The 22,313-nt window shown below is 40.1% G+C and overlaps 1 protein-coding gene across 1 annotated transcript; it reads left to right on the top strand.

Moving 5' to 3' along the window:
- Positions 1 to 2,462: 2,462 nt before the first annotated feature.
- mmp14a (matrix metallopeptidase 14a (membrane-inserted)) lies at positions 2,463 to 20,978 on the top strand. Its single transcript, XM_037759508.1, has 10 exons — positions 2,463 to 2,882; positions 13,727 to 13,875; positions 14,403 to 14,525; positions 15,523 to 15,830; positions 15,922 to 16,083; positions 17,179 to 17,315; positions 17,495 to 17,633; positions 17,826 to 17,976; positions 19,415 to 19,530; positions 19,926 to 20,978. Exons 1-10 carry the CDS (start codon positions 2,808 to 2,810, stop codon positions 20,243 to 20,245), a joined length of 1,680 nt encoding a protein of 559 aa, XP_037615436.1. The 5' UTR covers positions 2,463 to 2,807; the 3' UTR covers positions 20,246 to 20,978.
- The last annotated feature ends 1,335 nt before the right edge of the window (positions 20,979 to 22,313 follow it).

Genomic DNA, 22,313 nt, shown 5'->3' with positions numbered 1-22,313 from the left:
ATAAATATATTCCTATAGGGCGGTTATGTCTAAAATGAGTGAAATGTTTAGCCTATTTCTAAACACCAGGTGTCAGTGTCGGCCCTTACAAATATACATCAATTTTAAAGGTCCCATATTATAAAAAAGTGAGATTTTCATGTTTTTTTATTATAAAGCAGGCTTAAGTCCTATATAAATACTGTGAAAGTATCGAAACACTCAATCCACAGGGAAATACACACAGCCCGTATTCAGAAACTCTGCATTTGAAACAAGCTGTCAGGATTTCTGCCCATTCGTGATGTCACGAATATACAATATTTAAACCCTTGACACAATTTTAAACGTAAACATTCTAAATGTGTCCCAGTTTATTTCCTGGTTGCAGTGAATGTGAATGTCATCAGCTGACAGGAAGTACACATGGACCCAAGCTGTTGCCTAGCAACACAATTCTGTTGCAATTCCGTCAAAATGCGCTAAAACGGAGCGTTTCAGACAGAGGGTAAATACAGGTATATTCAGGCCGACAGTATGAGGAAAATAATGTTTTTTTTTAACATTACAGCATGTAAACATGTTCTATTAGAAACACAAAATACAAGTATGAACCTGAAAATGAGCATAATATGGGACCTTTAATTCACAATAATGTAGTAGCGACCTCCTTAAAAACCATATAAAGTAATTTATTTTCAAGTACAGTATTTTCATTTATGCCACTTAATACTCCACCACATGTCAGCATTGGAAGAAAAAGTATTCAGATCCTTTACATAAATACCTCCAGACATGTTTTAGGACATAAAAATACTATATATAGGCCTTTCTATGTATTTTATGTAAGTACATTAAAAAGGATTTCAATACTTTTTCCACCACTGTCCTGCTTTGAATATTAATGTGAGTCTGATGTGTTGTTTTTTCCATTAAAAAAAGTTCAATTACCTCATTAAAGAATCCTAAAATGACATCTACTCCTACTCCCTAAATGAAAAATCCAGATTTGATTGTGCAAATATTTTCCATTTCAAACAGTTGCTGGATGTCTCCTACTTCGCTGTTAAGTCCATTCTCAGTGTGCAGGAGGTTTCCATATCATACTTGTGCAAACTGCATATTGGACCACGATTGGCTTCCAAACTAGTTGTGATGCTACAAAATCATCTTGTATGTCCACGTCTTAAAGTCAGATTGAAGGTTGACACAAAGAAACTTTCCTCCTCCTGCACATGAATGTGACATTTTTTTTTTTTTTTTATTTAACCAGGCAAGTCAATTAAGAGCAAATTGTTATTTACAATGGTGACAATGACATATATCATTCTGCACAGTGAAACTCAGACATCCAAATGAAGTAACAATACGCAAAATATCTTTATTGTCCACGCAGAAGATGAATGAGAAGTGTGTTAAATAGATAAAAACAGAATCGTAAAGTTATTACTTTACATGGCAACAAATAACCAGCTAACACAACAAAACAGTTAATTTTATAGTTATGATTAGGGCTGAAGCACTTAGTTGATGAACCGCTCGCCAATTGTCAACTATTATTATAATAAATTAATGATTTAAGTATTTTTTTTCCCAAAGAAAAATTCTTGTTAAATGTAATGTTTTGCTGGTTTCTTAGTCTTCTATGATATTAAACTTAATATCTTTGGGCTTTGAACCATTGGTCGTACAAAATAAGCAATTTGAAAAAAGTAAAAATTAACTGTGGAATCTTGGACAGGCAATTTTAACTATTTTCTTTTAGATTTTCTAGACCAAACAATTAGAAAATAAGCAGAAAATGACTACTAATTACATAACCATTAGTTTGCAGTTGCAAATTTCAATAGTAAGACCTCAATGTAAGAACTATAAGTCTTTTATTGAATAATATCAGTATTTCTTTCATTCTTTTTCAAATAAATCTGCTAATTCATTTTGTAAAATGATTTGTGCGGCACTTGGTTTCAGCCAATTTTTGGTTGATAGATAGATAGATAGATGGATAGATGGATGGATGGATGGATGGATGGATGGATGGATGGATGGATAGATAGATGGATGGATAGATGGATAGATGGATAGATAGATAGATAGATAGATAGAAAGTACACAGTATAATTATACATATCAACACTTGAGATAAATATCTATAGAACACATAATAAAAAGAATATATTAGAATGCACTATACCAGACTACTACTATGGGTTAGAATACATGAGATAAAGAAAAACAAAAGAACAATTAATACATATCTTAAATAGACATCATTAAAAAACAGCAGCTCTCACTATAATATCTAATAAAACCATTTGTTAAGTTAAGATGACAGATGTGATATAGTATAACATCTGTCTGTGTATCATTAATCGGTACATTGATAAACCTGGTCAGCCATGATAAAGATGACGTCAGAACATCTGGAGGAGGATCCAGAGGAAAATCCATCTCTCCCTCTCTCTCTCTCTCGTGACCACGTCCACACGCGCTGCAGACAATCCTACCAGAGGACAGGAAGCCAAACTATGAAGCTTTAGTGCATTTTGTAACAGCCACCTGATGTTTTTAGCATTTCGCTCCGTGTTTTCAACTCAACTCTGACTTTAAAAGGAGTCGCTTTTTGCACACTAAGTGTCCATGTGGATAAGAGAAAAAAAAAGTTTTCTGCCACGTTTTAAAAGCATAACGGATCGATCCATTTTGTTTTTATTTTTCATTTATATTATATTTGCTGTCAGGACGGCGGGACTTGTGTAGAAAGTTAGTTTCCTGAACTTTTTTCTTCTTCTTCTTCTTCTTCTTCGGGGCAGTTTGCAGAGAGAAGAATGCTGCCCCAGCTCCTCACTCTGGCCTGCTGCTTTGGTTTTACCTCAGTCACTGCTAATGTACTAAAAGCTGAGGTAAGTAATGGAACATCATTCACTTTAAACAATGCAATGTGATGCATGCATGATGTCAAAGTGTGTCATACAAGCTGTTTTGTGTAAACACTTCCAATTTTTTTTTTATTCAAAATGTATTTTTAATGGTTTCCCTAATTACAGTTTTCTACAATATTCCTGGAAGACAGATTTGCATTTATTTTTAATATCTTATTGTGACACTACAGGGAATTGTAGTTTTACTGATATCTGAGTGTCTTTCTTTTTTTTTTAAATATTATATTTATTGTTTTTTTGTTCATTTTAAAACAACAGAACAGACATTCACAAAAGTCCCCAATAATAACATTCTTGGAACAAAGAAACTTAATAAACCTAATATTAATATAAAATAAGCCAGTATAGATACAGGAAAAACATATTATATACAAAAAAATATATATATATAAGTAAAAAGAATATACACAAGTAAAAGAAATCAAATTTAAAACAATTAAATAAAATAAAATCTATTTATATATACATATATATACATATATACATACATACACATATACGCACAAGCAGTATATACACATACAAAAACACATAAATATAATAAAAAAAAATCAGTGTACAACTCAGTCATCCTATTCTATCACCCTATTCACAATCTGAGTGTCTTTCTAATGTTTATATGTTTTCTCTAATCTTGCAACAGCCAGGGAGGAACTGTTTATGTTCCCATGTTTATTCTTCCTCCCTCCTGGCATCTTGTCTCTCTGTACTAAGAGCTTTTTAGAAGACTCCATCTGTAACAAGAGATGAAACCTCATCCAGAGGAAAAAAATGTCATGAGTTTAACTCTTGTGGCTTGTAAAGGAGGAGGAGGGGGAGATGCAGTGCACACAGTTTGGAAACCTCAGCTGAGCTGCTTTGTTCTGAGAAAAAAAGGGGTTGTTGGTGGTGGTGGTGGTACGGGGGGGAGGGGGTTAATGATTTTCATCTGCCCGTGGAGACGGCACAACAAGCCGGACATGAGTCGCTCCATCTGGGAGACTGTAGGCCTGGAGACACTAAATGCAGTTTAGCCGTCAACTAAACAACATATTGTGTCACCAGGTCACATGCAGCTTTTGTAAATGATTGGGTACGAGAACTCACGGGCGCCTCCGGCTCTCATTTGCTCTGTAGGTCGTCCCAAAGGCCATACTGGTGTTTGATGTGCAGCACCTCATCAGTGTTTAGTCACACTGTCAGGAACTGCACACACAAGGTGTAAAAGACAGGATGCACCAGTAATAGTCACAGGAAATAATTCACAGAGCAAAAAGTCCACCAGCTACAACTTCCTTAAGATATTCAAGAGTGTGAGCGGTAGTTCTAGGTGGACAGGATGCACGAAGGAGGACCTTAGTCACTGACCACAAGCTGCTGGCGTGTGAGTCAAGCCAGACATGGTGGATAACTCAGACAGTTTATAAGACGCCACAGGCGGCTGCCCTCCTGTGGCGTACGCACCGACACAGTGATGAATGTCTGCAAACAAAGACTGTTTATAACACCTCTAATATATAAGTATATCACCTCCGAGTGCAGGATTTAACATGAGACACATCAGATATAGATGCTGGTTGTGCACAGTGGTGCAATGCTGTCAGACAGTCCTGATGCAGAAAGAGGATAAGAAGTAATTATGGGTTCAGGATTACATCACCTATATGAACCCTGTGATCAAAAGATAGACTTGTCTGTGTGGAGAAAGCAGACTAACAGCAACACAACAACAACTTTAATTAATGTTTAATTGAAGCTCTTTTGAGGGGGTTGAGAAAGCAGAAGTCAGACAGAGAAACTGAGCTTATAGGAATGTTGTGGGTTTTTTCAGCGTTGCTCAACATCTGAACATCCCTCTCTGACAAAGTAATCCCACTTAATTCACGCTGAGTGAAAAGAGAAGCAGAAAAGAGAAAGAGAAATAAGACTTCCACTATTCTCTGAAAATGACTTCTGGTGAAGTTCGAGTACCTTTGCGGCCTCCGGCATCTGTTTTCATTCACCGCTTTTGCCTTGTCTAACCTTTCTTTACTTAAATAAAAAGCTTAGAGGGACCTTGTGAGCGAAAGGAAGTGGGCAGCAATGAAAACAACAGCGTCTAAAACAGGATCTCTTTTGGAGATTTCCCGTTGCCATCTGGAGACACATGTCTCGTGATCCCAGCAGAGGGTTACAGATCCGGTCAAAACACACATCTGGGTTCAATCCTCTTTATCTCGACGAGAGTGGCTGTTGATGTAGCATCAAAGCTCGAGATCTGGCGCACGCTGCTCCGACGGGCGGCGGTTGTCACTTAAGAAATGTCAAAATAATCAGCTGGATCGGCTTTAATGAGAAACCGATGGACTTGAAAGGGAGAAAGGGAGTTTTGTCTTTGCCCTACACCCAAGAAAATGGTCCACCTTGTTAAAACACAGGGCATCAAAGAGAGGAAACTTCCACCATGATGTTAGAAGTGCAGGTTTTGAAGATAGATCCATTTTTATCATAAGATTTTAGTCTTGAGTCAGCTGGTTGGATTTGATTAAAGTTGAAGGCCAGATGTGCCTGGTGGAGAGACTCCCTTTGAAAAGACTCCAGGCAGTGGTGGAAAGTATCGAAGTACATTTACTCAACTGTAGTTATTGATTTTTACAGTATTTTCATTAGGGCTGCCCCCTCTTAGTTGATTAGCTGACTAATTAGTTGTTTTGGTTTTAGTCTACCAAGATTTTCTTCAGTCGGTTAGTCATTGTTTATGCTTATTTCATGCTGAGTGACTAATTTCCAAGAAACTTATGAGCACATCTCTGGTAAACACAAGATTTAAAGTGGTGCTTTTGTGTGATTCTTTGGGGAGAAACTCAGTTTTACAGATCTGTCCATTAAACTAATCGATTAAATGAATTGTATGTTAATCCACTAAGAAGTTCTTTGGTTGAGGACAGCCCTCATTTTCATTTTATGCTACTTTATACTTCTACTCACTATTTCAGAGGGTAATATTGTACTTTTTACTGCACGACATAAATGATTACTGTATCTTATAAAATATGATGCATTGTTATAATCTACCCAACAGTATATAAAGTAGTTATAGCTTGTTATATAGAAAATAATTGTCGTTGGACCTGGTAGCCTAGTGGTAAATTTACTAGGGCTTTCCTCGACCAAAGAAATACGATCATGTCGACTCATCGATTACTTTGTGAAACTGAGTTTCTCCACAAAGAATCACAAAAAAGCACCACTTTAAATGTTTACCCGAGATGTGCTCATAAGTTTCTTGGAAATAAGTCATTCAACACAGAAAAAACATTAAAAAACCGACGAATCGACAAAAGAAATCTTAGTCGATTACTACTCTACTCACGTTACAGCAGTTTCACAAGCGTGTCAGAGAACTACGGTGGCCTTCAAGTAACGTAAAAACGTGAAAGGCTCTCTCTAGAGCCAGTGTTTGGTTTTGTACTACTGTAGAAACTATGAATATTATATTCCGTTTCTGATAATAGATTCCCTGAAATCCTACACACTGTTCCTTTAAATATTTATTCTATGACAATGCATCATATTTTATAAGCTCCTTTTATATTTGGTATGTCAAATATTAAAGTAACTAATTAAAGCTGCTGAATGTAGTGCAGTAACAATATTTGCCTTTGAGTAGAAGTATAAAGAAGCATCAAATGGAAACACTCAAGTTAAGTACAAGTATGTCAAAATTGTGCTCAAGTGCAGCACTATACTTTCCACTACTGGTCATTTTAGTGGAATTACTGCCATTCAAGCAGTGTCCTCTGATATTTATCACTCCAGTTGCATCACTTCCACCGTAGAAACCGTATCAATGTTACAGATACTGTTGGCTTAGTTAAATCAGTTTATAAGGTTTCACTAAAGCAGAAAAAGTGATTTTATTTGACCTGTTTGACCCGGTAGAAATGTAAACGCAGGGAAAAAAACATTGCACGGCGCTGCTGTGAGTGCTAACTGGGTCAGAGACGCCAAGAAATGAAGGCAATGTGAGATTCAGCCACTCATGAGCAGAATTCTCAGTTTTTTCCGTTGGCACCGAGCGAGAGGAACAACTGACTCAGTCCCTCAAATTTAAATTCAGCCGTACTCCTAACCCCTCTCTCTCTCTCTCTCTCTCTCCATCCATCCACTTTTCTTTTACCGCTCTTCCCTCTAATGTCTTTACCTCTCCTTCGCTAATGTAGCTCTGCACTTTAGATCATCTTCTTCTGTCCTTTACCCTCCCGTCTGTCCGTTTTCTTCCTTCATTCCTGGTGAGATTTAAGTATCCAACTCGTTTGTCGGGCTGGAAAAAAACAGATTCACAATTGTTTAACAGACACGTTAACTGCAGTACTAAGTGTAAACATAGTTAAACATACACACATTCTTATCCCTATTTAATTCCTACTTTCTTTCAGTATATATTGTATAAATACAGACAAGCACCCACATTATAGATGTTGACAGTTTCACTTCCCCAGAAAAACGTCATCATTCTTTTGTTTTTTGACCACAGCAGCTATAAATACACCGGGGATTTTTTTCCATTTTGTTTATAAGTCATGTCGGAACTTGTGGTTGGTGGTTTTTTTTTGTTTTGTTTCATATATATATCTATATATAGATATATAGATATCTATATACAGTACATCCGGTAAACAAATTATCACTCAGTCTCATCATGTGAATGTGACTAAGAGAGTATGTGGCACCCACATGTCCCATGATGGGTGACGGGACATTGAGACATCACATACATGCTGCCTGGCATCACATTTTTAAATTGTTGTGAAGTACCAACTGGGCAACTTCGCAGGGGCCCTGAAAGCTCCAGGCTGACTGTGTTTCAACCGCTAATTTAATTGAACATTTGTATCCAGAAATCAGGGGCCTTAAAGAAGTAGGTCCTGCTGATCTTGAGGCTGTAGCTTGAGGAAGATATCTGCGTTAAAATCTACTTTTAAAACCTTAATTAGTTCAAGTTTGTCCGACTACGACCACACACAGGGTCTTCGTCAGGGCGGATGTAGTAAAAACAGATTGGTTACACCTGGTACTCTACTGTATATAGACACACAGTAGACCAGTAATCAAATTACCCCACAGCAAACCTTGAACCATGGGGTGCTGTTCTAGCTTAGAAAATTATTACACATAGTGTGGGAGGAATGGAGGGTTAATGGGGGCCCAGCTGCTCGTTGTTGCCCCATGCAGGGCCCCCTTGTAAGTTAATACAGCCATGGTGAAGTATGTTATTTAGGATTTAGTTGCCGAAAGATTTAGATTTTCTGTTCTGATCTTAAGAAGATGATGACTGTCAGTCGATTAGACTGTCTTCAGGCTAATAAATACGCATTATCAGTCGCTATAAGCACTATAGATGTGGGGCAATAGGGCCCTACACCCACTAGTAGGTTTTATCATCTATTCACATGGTAGATCACCAAAAGAAGGTATGAAGAACACGATAGCGACCTCTATCGACCATAGTAATAATGACCAGAGCAGAAGTGGAGGTCAGGCGCTGTTTGAAGATAGCATGAAACTACATATGGAGTGGAGGTCAGGGATGAGGGATGGGACACAAAACACAGGATGGGACTCTCACCCAGGAGACTGGAGTTCACATCCCGTGTGAAACCAACAACATATAGTTGTCCTTGTGTTCAAAAGCGTGAAGTTTCACTTTCACTTTTGAAACAGTTATTTTACGACAAAAACAATGTTTTTCTTAAACTTAACGAAGTGTTTTTGTTGCCTTAACCTAAAAAAGCTGTTTTGTTTGTGTTAAAAATGTAACATTTCATTGAGTTTAACGTGTTAGAAAGTTTTGCTTTCACTTTTACAACGTAGTAGGCATAGTAGGCCCTTACTGACCCACATCTATGGTGTTTATAGCGACCAATAACGTCTATTAAATGGCCTGATAACTGTTGTAATAGCAGGCAGCCATCTACCGTGGTGCTTTGGAGGCAGCGTACTGCACCTAAAGTGTCTTTAATCAGTTGTCAATAAACATATTAACACATTCAGTCAGCTGATTAGACTGTTATCAGGTCATTAAATGAGCGTTATCAGTGATTATCGGCTTCATAGATATGGGTCAGTAGGGCCTTGCTACACCCACTAGGAGGTTTTATCATCGATTCACATGGTAGATCACCAAAAGAAGTTATAAAAGAACACGACAGCGACCTCTAGCGACCATGACAGCGAAAGTCAGGCACTGTAGTATAGACAGCGTGAAACTCCATATGGGGTGGAGGTCGGGGAATCTGTAGATTGTGTTCTTGATTAATAAATTGATTATTTGATTTATAGAATGTCTGAAAATGGTGAAAAACAGCCATCAAAATTCCCCCGAAGCCCAAAGCGACACATTCAGATTGCCTATTTTGTGCAGCCATCAGTCCAAAACCCAAAGACATTCCGTGTACTAGGATTTAAGACAAGGAAAGCAGCATATCTGCACATTTATTCGCCTTTTTTGCTTAAAAATGATAACAGATTATGTGCAACGTGTAATTAAATAATTGTTTCAACTCTACATATGATGGTAAGGTCACAGTAGGGTCACACAATCCATGTATACATCCCACAGCTCCACTGAAACAACCTCCGACTTTACATCACGCTGTTTCAGTGTCTGTGCATTATACATTTAGACCTCACGTCACTACACACACACACACTGCACACACTCAGGGGTGTGTTTACCAAACCAGCAGCCAGCCCTTTGACCACACATGGCCGTGTAGCGAGCAACCTAGCTACCCCCGAGGCCAACAATACCAGCCATGTACAAGTCTCAATAAATAGAAGCTTTGATGGTGGCTGCTGGGAGTTCCAGGGAGGAGGGGTGCATGCTGGGATACCTGGCGTCTCAACCGGAGGTGGTGGTGGTGGTGTGTGGAGTAGTTTGGGACTGAGAAGTGGAGGTCTTGACGGTGTGGGGGGAGACGTGTTTTTATAGAAGCAGACGCGTCACCACACTGGAGCCACAGGACACACTAGCAGCAGTCAGTGGGGAGGCAGAGAAAGTAAATTTGGTTGGTGTTGCAGGCAGATTTACTCAGATTGACTCAGAGGATAAATTAGATTAATGCTTAAATAATCCAGAGAAATCTTGAAGAAAGTGTGAGGGGGCATATATGCAGAGATGGAGAGAAGGGGGGATAAGTTGCCTCTCTGCAGGTCGTCATAAGTGAACCTTGTTCTCTGGCCTCTCTGACCAGCACATCACTAACAGTAGCTGTGTGTGCCCAGGCAGTATACGGCCAGGTAGTCCGGCCCATGCAGTTGCTACATTTCCATCCCCCCCCTGCTTCTCCCTTCACTTGTCGGAGGAAGGCTTGAAGAGAAAAACAGCACCTATGGTGGAATAAGAGAGATATCTGAGGTTTTAGATGACGCTAACGGAGGAATTCAGGGTAATTCCGCAGACTGTGGCGGAGATGAAGACGTGCGTTAACTCTCTGTGTGCAGATTCATAAGTGGAAACACAGTTCAAGATGCACTTGAGCCTTTGTGTTTTCATTACCTTAGAATGAGCCGTTTATCTACATAGATCCTCTTCACAGAGCTGGCCGCCATGTTTTAACACTGGCTCTAGATAGAGCCATTCACGTTTTCATGTCGGCCACCGTAATTCTCCTAAAAGAAAGATAAAGAAGAAAGATTTCAGTTGGTTGCAATCTGCAACCTCACTGCTAGATGCTTGCCAAATCCTACACACTGCACCTTTAAAGCAAGACTATGTAACAATGGCGTAAATATCGACAGTGCAACCGGTGCAGCTGCACAGGGGCCCACAGATCGCCTTCCTACACCGTGTCCCTGACAGCAAGCGAGCATCCAACTATAACATCGGACGCTCTCTGTCCACACTTTATCCGTTACTATGCACTTCTATTACGTCGAGTAAACAAACCACGGACAGTCAGTAGGCTACCTTTCAGCTGTGCGCTCGAGATCAGACTGGAGACGTAACCTCTTAGCATACGTTTGTTCAGAAAACACACATTTTATATTGTGATATTTACTGGAAATGACGTACAATATAGCCAACAGCAAGTAGGAAACTTTCAGGCGATCTCCCTCTAGCCAGCTGTCATCTTATTTAGGTTTTTGTAGTGAAATGAGGAGGTGTCGTATAGATAACACCTCGTTTGAACTTGCGCACAAGCGTGTGCTTGTGTTTGGAGTGAGAGCTCCTAAGGGCCTATGTTAAAAAAAATAACACAATCATCCTCTTATCAATGAAAATAAATAAAAGACCCTTCATCTCAATATGTTCAGGGTTCTTTTCTACTACGGCCTGGTCTGGTTTGACAGGTAGTTTATGATGGCTAAAGGGAGCAAACTTTAGATGTTGTTGTATAATGGATATAATGGACTCCTATTCCTTTAAGTCTTAGACCACCAGCAGCAGCAGGCAGTGGAAAGAATAGGCTGGCCTTTCATGTGTGAAGATAAATAGTGGTGGTTTTGGTTGACATGAAGGGAGACAGAGAGAGGAGGAGGAGGAGGAGGAGGAGGAGGAGGACAGACATAGACAGTGGCAGAGAGATCTTAAACTTTGAGGAACCCAAATGTTGCTGAAAATGTTACTTTTTCCAGCGTTATTATGACCGCCAGTTGTCTTTGGCTGCGATCGTCTAGACAGCCTTCTGGGTCATCGTGACTAAAATGACATCAGTGTTTTCAGATTGTGTGTTTTATTTGGCTTCCAGTTCCTCTCTCGTCCCTCCTTATGACCCCACAACAAAGTTCCCCTTAACGAGCTCAGCATAAATCACGGGGGCATGCGAGGATTTGGTGTTGGCTTTTAAGAGTTCATAAACGGGATAATGTCACAGTCACATGGAGAAATGACAATAAATTCAACATGATGAGTTGCCTCAGTGTGTGTTGGCTGCTGTAGAGGAGAGTATGTTGCTTAACAAGGCACACAGAAACCCCCATGCACACGCTCCGTCTCCCTTATTCACCATGCAATCTGTGTGATGCATCTGAGCTCAGAGACGCAGGTCCAAACAAGCTCTGAACGGTGACTGGAAGGAGACAAACACCAGCAGGTTCCCATAAGTGGCCAAGCCCTTCTTTTTTTGTTGACTAAGATGGTTTTTGTGTTGTTTCTGGCATGTCTGACTACAAGCAGACTGACAAACTCCCAGAGAAAGATATTTATTATGTGTTGCAAAGCTCCTAATTACTGGCTGAAGTATAAAATAAAACAATATTATTGTATTTTAGCAGATAAATATACTTTTCCTTTTGTTGTATGTTGTATTTTATGAAATTAATGAGTCCCATAACAAAGCACTGTATACTTAAAGGAACAGTGTGTAACATTTTAGGTGATCTATTAGCAGAAATGGAATATAATATTGTGTTTTTATTAGTGTATTATCACCTGAAACTAAGAATAATTGTGCTTTCGTTAGCTTAGAATGAGCCCTTCATATCTACATAGGAAGCTGGTCGTCTTCCCGGAGTCCGCCATGGTGCTCCACCATGTTTCTACAGTAGCCCAGAACGGACAAACCAAACACTGGCTCTAGAGAGAGCCTTTCACATTATTACATTAACTGAAGGCCACCGTAGTTCTCCAACACGCTTGTGAAACTTGCTATAATGTGAGCCGCAAAGCGCAAAACCGTAGTACCGCCAGCCGCCGCCTGACTTCCATGAGAAAAATTGCATGCAACTATATGCCGTGGTGTTTTTGAGGCAGCAATCCCACCTCTTTCTCTGCATAGATAAAGTCTCCCTGGGTCTATAAAATGTCACAAAATAGCAAAGAATTATAATTTCTGTGGTTCAAAATCACAAGTTATGTATTATAATTGTGTATTTTAGTAGTTTGGAGTGTGTTGCATTTTTGGAAGAAGAATATTCATATAAAAGATCCTACATATATGATATCATAAGTTTCCGCTTTAGTATCTCATCATGTTCATATACATTATGAGATTATTCGTCATGTTTTTTTCTAAATCAGAATAATGATGTAATGATACAGGATGCCAAAGTAAACACTGTAATATTACATCAGGTACTCAGTCATCATTTGGTTGTTTTGTGGAGAATATAATGAATATTTCTGTGTAATTTGTAGTTAAAAATCCTACAATTTATCAGACTTAGTAGAATATATTTATATTTTATGCCTTCAATTCGGTTATTTTTTATTATTATTTTGCTCATTATGCATGCATGGTCAACTAGTTGGTCTTGAAGGTTTATTTAGGAATAAACAAGAAGTTGATGGAATGTCAAGCTACAACAATTAGTCAATTAATCGATTAGTTTTCGTTTTCAGCTTTTCAAATATGGAGATTTCCTGTTTTTCTCTGTTTTATATCATATTAAACTGAATATCTTTGGGTTTTGGACCGACAAAACAAGACATTTATACATCACCTTGGACTTTGAGAAACTGGGATGGACATTTTTCACTATTTTCTGACATTTTATAGACCAAATTATTAATCTATAATATAATCAAGAGATTAATCGATAATGAAAATAATAGTTAAATGCAGCCCTAATGGAGTGAAAATTTAAGACCTCGATGAGAGCATGTAGACGGTATCACACTAAAACACTCAAACTAACATTGATTAACTTTTTGAGGTGCTTTTATAGCTTCTTGACAACTTAGCCCACCTGTTGACAGGTAGAGGAAACTGTGTCCACCTGTAAAGACGGCATGTTCTCATATTAATGATTTATGGTGCTGTTATCTGTTTAGCTCTGTCCAACAGGAAAGGAAGTCATTTCAGTTTAGACATTAATATTTTCTCTCTCCCTTTGTCCTGTAGGGTTGGCTGCAGCAGTATGGCTACCTGCCTCCAGGTGACGTCAGAGCTCAAGCCATCCGTTCACCAAAGTCCATTGAAACAGCGATATCAGCCATGCAGAGGTTTTACGGTTTGACTGTCACCGGCTCCATAGACGCCAACACGTTAGAGTGAGTTCTGATATGTTTTATTGGTTTCAAATGTTCAAATCATCACTGGAGAGTTTCAAGCCGTCAGATCATTTGATGACTCGAAAGAGGAGTTAAGAGAGTCTAAAGATTGCTGTGTAAGGGATAATGTACAGCGAGTCGGTCATTGTTGTGAAATAAACCCCGACAGGGCGATGCCGCACATCCTCGGAGGGGTCTTGCATCGCTCTGAAGGGGTTTATTTCACAAAAATGACCCACTAGTTGTACATTATCCAGCTTATTACACAACTACTTACTTAAGAAATCAATAATTTGACACAAAAATGGTCCGCCAGAGTCCGACATCAGAACTGTGGCCATAGCAACGGTCTGTTATACATAGCAACGGTCTGCTATAAAGAAATAACAGACCGTAAAACGCCGTGATTGACCAATCAGAATCGAGTATTCAACAAAGCCGTGTAATAATTATAAATAATGTGTCCTTCAGTGGAGTCTGAATATTGTACGTAGTAAAAATTGGGATTTCTTTTTTGCTGTTGCCAGGGCGATGAGCCGGCCGCGATGTGGCGTCCCAGACAAGTTCGGCCCGCAGCTGAAAACCAACCTGAGGAGGAAGAGATACGCCGTGCAGGGTCTGAAGTGGGACAAGTCTGAGGTGACCTTCAGGTATATGCCGCTCTTTATATACGCTATATACAGTATACGCTCTTCAATATCTACACATGTGAATATGATTTATTATGCAGGTGATGATACACAACTAATGATTTTCATTATTGAGTCATCTTTAAATTATTTTCTTTGATTAATGAATTGATCGTTTGATCTTTAAAATGTTAGAAAATGTGAAAAATGCGAAGTTGAAATATTCATATGGTTTGTTTTGTCCAACATAGAGTCAAAAACCCAAAGATATTCAGTTTTCTATCATAGAAGAAGACCAAAAAATATTCACATTTTTCTGTCAACCAATGAATTGATCAACCTTTTTAGCTCTAATGAAATTAACCACTCCTCAAACTCAGAATCCAAACTCTGAATATTACTTCAACAGTCGACAAAAGGAAAAAAAACTATGCAAAAAAATAATTAAAAAACATTGTCGTTGTCTGGAATTAAATTTTCCTTTTTGACTTAAATGTAATTTCTTAATAATAGTGGTGTGATCGGCTTCATTCTACATTTATTCATTTATACACCACTTGTTCCTACAGACAGACTGATCTACAGTCGTGTTTGATAGGCTTTTATTGTGAAGCAATTACTTAGTTCCTGTAACAGTGTGTAACATTTAAGGGGATCTATTAACAGAAACTGAATGTAATATTAATAAGAATGTTTTCTTTAGTTTATAATCACCTGAAAATAAGCATCTTTGTGTTTGCGTTACCTTAGAATGAGCCGTTTATATCGACATACGGAGCGCTTCCTCTCCACAGAGCCAGCTGTCATGTTTCTACAGTAGCCCAGAATGGACAAACCAAACACTGGCTCTAGAGAGGGCCATTTACTACATTTTGTAGTTCTCCTACACGCTTGCCGCAAAAGTTTAAGTTGGTTGCAATCTGCAACCTCACCGCTAGATGCCGCCAGATCCTACACACTGCACCTTTAAGTGTATTGAGTCGGCGTTAAATCCCTGTCCCTCTGTTCTCTCTAACAGCATACAGAACTACACCCCTAAGATCGGAGAACAAGCCACATATGAAGCCATCCGAAAAGCCTTCAAGGTGTGGGAGACCGCGATCCCGCTCACCTTCAGGGAGATCCCCTACAGCCACATCAGAGATAAGGTCGACAAGTTCGCGGACATCATGCTGTCGTTCTCAGAGGGTTTCCACGGCGACAGCACGCCTTTCGATGGCGAGGGCGGCTTCCTGGCTCACGCTTACTTCCCCGGACACGGCATCGGCGGAGACACACACTTTGACCTCGCTGAGCCCTGGACCACCGGGAAAACAGACCAGGGGGGTAAGAGAGAGGAGATTAGACGGTGATATCCTGGAAGAAATTAAAACAAATAAACTAAATGTTCTCTCTCTATCTCTCTCTCTCTCTGAAGGTAATGATGTTTTCCTGGTGGCCGTCCATGAGCTGGGTCATGCTCTGGGTCTGGAGCACTCCAACGACCCCTCGGCCATCATGGCCCCATTCTACCAGTGGTTTGAAACTGAAAACTTCCAGCTCCCAGACGACGACCGCAGAGGCATCCAGGCGGTCTACGGTGGGTTGTTCTCCTAAAGGAAATGGCAATTTATTGGATATATTAGCAGTGATGTTCCTCTTATAACATCCGCAACCTTTTAGCCACTAATGTTCCTCTCAAGGGACATTAGTACGAAGTAGAACATCCACATGTACAATGAAATGTTACATGAGATAAATGCTAACATGCTGATGTTATAATATATATTGGTATGTATGATATAATGTTTACCATTTTTCCCAACTTAATTTAGCATGTTGGCATCAGGGGTGTAAGAAAATACCGAACATATCGAGTATAGTGATATTACATTTTGTGATACTGTATCGATTCTCAAAAACATTGTATTTATTTTTAATTAATAGTTTACATTTAAAGATTAACCCAGTCAATACTTTATTTCATTTGCAAAGAGATGCGTCCCCTCAGTTTATGTGCCCTCTCAAAGTAGTGCTATGATGTTGGATAAATGCAAATGCAGATCGCATTGTTTTGATTGCATAAAAAAGTTAACTTTTTGTCATTTTAAATTTTTTTTCCAAAACTGCATTTCCAAAAAGTTAACTTTTTTACACAGATTTTATGATTTTATGTTCTTTATATGACAGTTTTCCTAAAATTTGATTTAAAAATCTGCTATATATTTACACTTACAATATACCGCAATATATTGAATCGTAACCCCTGTATCATGATACGTACAGTATCGTATCGTCAGATTCTTGCCAATACACAGCCCTAGTTTGCATGCAAACTAAACACAACTACAGCTGAGGCTGATGGGAATTTGCATTAGCTTTGCAGGTATTTAGTCATAAAACAAAGTATCGAACAAAGTCATATTTTGACCTGATGATGGTGCCATCCGATAGTTGTTGAGACGTTTCACTCAAAACCCCCGAAGTGAACCTGATGGTGGCGCTAAAGGAAAAGACAGAGGAGCATGAAAGTCAGTAGGATTCATCATCTGGGAACAATGAATGTGTGTACAGAATTTCGTGTCAGTCCATTCAGTAGTTGTAGAGATAATTCAGTCTGGACCAAAGTGGTGGAGTTTGTTGGTACATAAATACATTAACATACGTTATTAACCATTTCACATCTTCCCCACAGGAACCAAGTCTGGGGCTCCCCCTCCTCCTCCTAAACCTCGACCCACGAAGCCGTCCACCCCCGAAAACGGCCCCGACATCTGTGAGGGACACTTTGACACCATCGCTATCCTCAGAGGGGAAAAGTTTGTATTTAAGGTACAACGTTTTCTCAAATGATCTCAGACCAAATTACTGTACAGGGCTTTCTCACAGCAGACGTTTTGACTTGTCATAATAGGAAAAACACATGTGTTAGTAATAACATTAACGAGGGCTCTGTTCCATGCAGAAGTGTCCCACTAATATGCATTATTTCTACTGTATTTCTAATCTAGGACAAGTGGTTTTGGCGTGTGCGTAACAACAAGGTGTTGCCAGGTTACCCGATGGCCATCAGTCACTTCTGGAAGGGCCTGCCATCAAACATCAACGCCGCCTACGAGAGGGATGATGGGAAATTTGTCTTCTTCAAGGGTACGTTCCATCTGAGATTAGATTGAAACCAGATTTGGGATGATGGAGTTGCTGCAGCTGCTCCAGTGATGAACTTCATGTGTTAACTATTATGACTGCTTTTCTTTCATCTCTTTTCCTTCTGATGTTTCTTTTCTGTTTTCTGTCTCACCCTTCTGATCATCGTCCTGTTGTTCTCTCTCACGTCTCCAGGTGACAGGTACTGGGAGTTCAGTGAGAACAGCATGGACAAGGGTTCCCCCAAGAGCCTGAAAGACCTGGGCACCGGTCTACCCAAAGATAAGCTCGACGCCGCTCTCTTCTACACGCCGACGGGACAGACGTACTTCTTCAGAGGCACTAAGTGAGTCTGTCTTTGAGGTTTTACCACACACATGTTAAAAGTATGGTGAACTTTTTATATGTGATCTGTTAAGTCAATTTTGCACCGTCGACTTTGCACGAAGCCTCTTTGCATTTGGGAAACAAGTTATTCCTCCAATTTCAAAGGACTAACGACTGACAGTACATCTATGAAACATTGTGGGAGCTTTCCTGCAGCACTCATGCATGCATAGATTGAATCTCTTTCCCTTTTGCCCAAACAAATACTGCTCATACTTTTGTACAGTTGTGCACACCTGTTATAACTTGTAGTTTTACTGTACTTATCTGTGAACTTGTTGTGAAGGTAGCATCCCACATTTCAGTTCTCTGACTCACACTTCCTGTCTTTAAAGGAACAGTGTGTAGGATTTAGAGGGAGCTATTAGCAGAAATGGAATATAATATTCATAACTATGTTTTCTTTAGTGTATAATCACCTGAAAGAAGAAGAGTTGTGTTTTCGTTAGCTTAGAATGAGTCCTTCATAGCCCTTTAAGCCCCCAGGAAGAGCGCCGGTCGTCCATGCCAATTTTCTTAGAGGTCAAAAAGTGGTACTACAACATCCGTGTCCGTCACGTGATGCTATTGGGCCCAAAAAGACTTTTTCCCATAGACTTACATTGGGAAAGAGACGTCTGCAACTCAGCGGATAGTTTTTTTTTGTTGAAGTAAATCAACTTCCCAGTAGGAACACTTGAAAAATCATTAGGTATTAAAAGTTGTAAAATAGCCATATCCAGAGTTATTTTCCTTCCTCCGTTCATGTGAATGAGATCCAGACAGAGGCTTGACCGAGGGCTGGGAGGCGGAGTTAGCAAGTCGTGACGACACCGTGACGGCTGTGACCCCTCGACCGAGCCATGTGTCCAAGCGGACACTACTGCGCTTGCTCCATGGGCCCAATGGATCTGGAAGATCGCTGAAAGATCCGGGTACTTTTCCAGTCAGAAGTCGAGCCATTTTGACATCATGCGTCACTGAGCAACTTTTATAGGAATGAACAGGGCCCCGCCTCCAACGCTGTATCCAGTTCTCCTCATACATCAATGATCTACATAGGGAGCGGGTCCTCTCACACGGAGTCCACCATGTTGCTCCGCCATGTTTCTACAGTAGCCCAGAACGAACAAACCAAACACTGACTCTAGAGAGAGACTTTCACGTTTTTACATTACCTGAAGGCCACCGTAGTTTTCTTGTGAAACTGCGGTAACGTGAGCCGCGTAGTGCAAAACCGTGGTACCGCCAGCCGCCGTCTGACGTGTATGTACGTTTCTATGTCATTGTAGAAAAACATCTACATTCCCAAAACAACTGTTCCCCTACAGCCTCTACGAATTAATCACCCAAAGCTGTTTCTTCTTCTTCTCACACTGTGCATCTTTAATGGTTTCCTGTCTTCGTGTCATTTGCAGGTACTACCGTTTCAACGAGAAGACTCGCACCGTGGACAGCGGCTATCCGAAGCCCATCAGCATGTGGAGCGGTGCGCCGGACAACATCAAAGCTGCCATCATGAGTGAAGACGGATGTAAGTTTTCATCCCCATTAAACTGATCACGTGGATGTCTGTATTCCAGGACGACACAAGTCGATTATTGAATAGTCCGACCAAAAAATAATTGGCAGCTACTTTGACAATCGATTAATCATAATCTCAGTTCCAGCTTCTTAAATATGTGGATATGCTGCTTTTCTTGGTCTTGTGTGATAATAAACTGAATATATTTGAATTTTGGAGTGTTGATCTGACAAAATGAGCATTTTTAAGGAAATTGTGGTGCATTTTTCATCATTTTCTGACATTTTGCAGACCAAACAATTAACCAGTTAATTGAGAAAATCAGTAGTAGATTAATGGATAATGAAAATAATCATTTGCAGCTCTATTGTTGAAGCAAAGCTCTTTCTCTCCACTCTCCTCAGCTTACACTTACTTCTACAAAGCCAACAAGTACTGGAAATTCAACAACCAGTACATGAAGGTGGAGTCCGGCTACCCCAAGTCGGTGCTCAGTGACTGGATGGGCTGCGAAGGCGAGGAGCCCAAGAAGGGTCGGGAAGAAGAGGTGATCATCATCGAGGTGGACGAGTCGCAGAGCGGGGCCGGGCCGGCGGCTGTGGTGATCCCTCTCCTCCTACTGGTGCTGGTGGTGGTCACTCTGGGAGCCCTTTTGTTCTTCAGGAAGTACGGCACGCCCCGACGCCTCCTCTACTGCCAGAGATCCCTCCTGGACAAGGTGTAGACAGAGCGACGACGGGGGGGGATTGACAGACTGCCACAGAGGGACAGAAAGAGAGGGAGAGAGAACGAGGGCCGGGTGAAGATGGAAACTTGAGAGGGGGAAGAAATGGAAGAGGAGGAGAGAGCAACTGGAGAAAAGACAGAAGAAACGGGGGATAGGAGGGGGACGATGGGTGGTTTGTATGTGCCACAAATGAGAGAAAAAAAGGCCCTAGAAACTGAAATCAGGAAAATGTGTATTTGTATGTTAACTATTTACATGTACTGCTCTGCGATCAGAGATTAACAACATACCCACAATCTCACATAGAGAAGGGAAATATACAAAAAGACTCATCAACGACTTCCCTCCCTCCTCTCCTCTCTCACATCCCAGGTATTAAAACAAAAAAAACTCCCTTCCCCTCCTTTAACTGGACGACTCCAGCTGAACTGCTGTCTGATTCATTTTTAAGTTCTGTGTTTCTCTTTGGGTTTTACTCAGAAATTCATCAACTCTGTCAAAAGTTTTTGCTCTGAAATACATTTGCTGTTGTTTTTTTTTTTTAAATTCATTCATTTCGACGTGACCTTTTTGCTCTTTAACCCACTGTTTTGGCAAAGTTTTGATATTCGGCAATGCAGTATTTCCTGTATTTCTTTATTAGTTTTATTCTACCACTAATTAGGGCTGGGTATCGGATCTCATACTTCTTTCGTACTGCCTGATATGTGTCTACTGCCAGCTGATTAGACTGTTATCGTGCTATTAAATAGGCGTTATCGGTTGCTATAAGCACCACAGATGTGGGTCGATAGGGGCCTACTACACCTACGAGTAGGTTTATCATCTATTCACATAGTAGAGCACTGGAAGAAGGTACAAAATAACATGACAGCGACCTCTATTGGCCGTAGTAATTACGATAGAAGCAGGAGTCAGGCGCTTAACTAAGCGGTTTTGTTGCCTAAACCTACATAAGCCTTTTTGTTTGTGTTCAAAATGTAATGTTTCATTCAGTTTTACAACGTGTTAGAGCCAGTGCACAACCTCCGGGTCCGAGAAGTGAAGCCAATGCTGAAGTGCCTTAAACTTGCATTCTTTCTAATAGCCAGCAGGGGGCGACTCCTCTGGTTGCATAAAGAAGTCAGATTGTATAGAAGTCGATGAGAAAATGAGCCTACTTCTCACTGGATTTATTACCTCAGTAAACATTGTAAACATGAGTTTATGGTCTCAATCGCTAGTTTCAAGTCTTCTTCGAAACAGCATGATGTTCATTTAGTAAATTATGGTCCCATTTAGAGTCAAATAGACCATAAAGCAGGGGATGCTTTAGGGCGTGGCCTTGGCGGCGTTGTCCGGTCTGCGTGTTGTCCGTGTTTTCGTCTTACAACTTAACTTTCACTTTTACTGTGTGCTCTTCAGTTCCTGAAAGTTAATTATAACATTTTGGTCCCCTAAAAATGTCTTATTCAGCGTTCGGTTGTACTTAGCTTCACCCTCTTGTGTCACTCCTGGTTGCAAATAACCAAGATGGCGACGGTCAAAATGACGAACTCCAAGATTCAAAATAGCAGTCCACAAACAATGGATGACGTCACGGTGACTACGTCTACTTCTTATATACAGTCTATGGTTAGAACGTGTTGCTTTTAAGTTTCACTTCTACCTTTACAACGTAGTAGGTGTAGTAGGCCCCTACTGACCCACATCTATGGTGCTTATAGTGACATATAGTTATAACGCCTAACAGTCGAACCGGCACATAGAATTAAAAACTGTCAAGTTGGCATTGAATGTCTGGTCAGATTCATAACATATTCTTTCATCAAATAGTTCCAGATTTAATACAACATTTGGCCAATTTTCTCAATTTTATTGAAAAAAAATGCTCATATTTCTCAAAGTGTTTTGATTTCGGTACTTAGGTATCGATACCTAGCCCTACTACTAAGAGGATTATCTCCCATCTGCTAAACATTAAACATGACCATGTTCAGTTTTAGTTATGATCACCTGCCTCGTGTTTCATGGAGCTGAGTATAACAGCACGTCCCTTATGCACAGTGTTAGTATTGATTGATGC

This window comes from Sebastes umbrosus, chromosome 22 (assembly GCF_015220745.1).
Source record: "Sebastes umbrosus isolate fSebUmb1 chromosome 22, fSebUmb1.pri, whole genome shotgun sequence".
In the NCBI taxonomy this organism is placed as follows: Eukaryota; Metazoa; Chordata; class Actinopteri; order Perciformes; family Sebastidae; genus Sebastes; species Sebastes umbrosus.
Note: the sequence above shows the minus strand (reverse complement) of the source record. Positions and strands in the feature narration are given on the sequence as shown.

Coding starts and splice junctions, on each gene's coding strand:
- mmp14a (XM_037759508.1), top strand. CDS start 2,808: ATGCTGCCCCAGCTCCTCACTCTGGCCTGCTGCTTTGGTTTTACCTCA. Junction 17,977..19,414: donor TACTTCTTCAGAGGCACTAA/GTGAGTCTGTCT, acceptor TGTCATTTGCAG/GTACTACCGTTTCAACGAGA. Junction 19,531..19,925: donor CATCATGAGTGAAGACGGAT/GTAAGTTTTCAT, acceptor CACTCTCCTCAG/CTTACACTTACTTCTACAAA.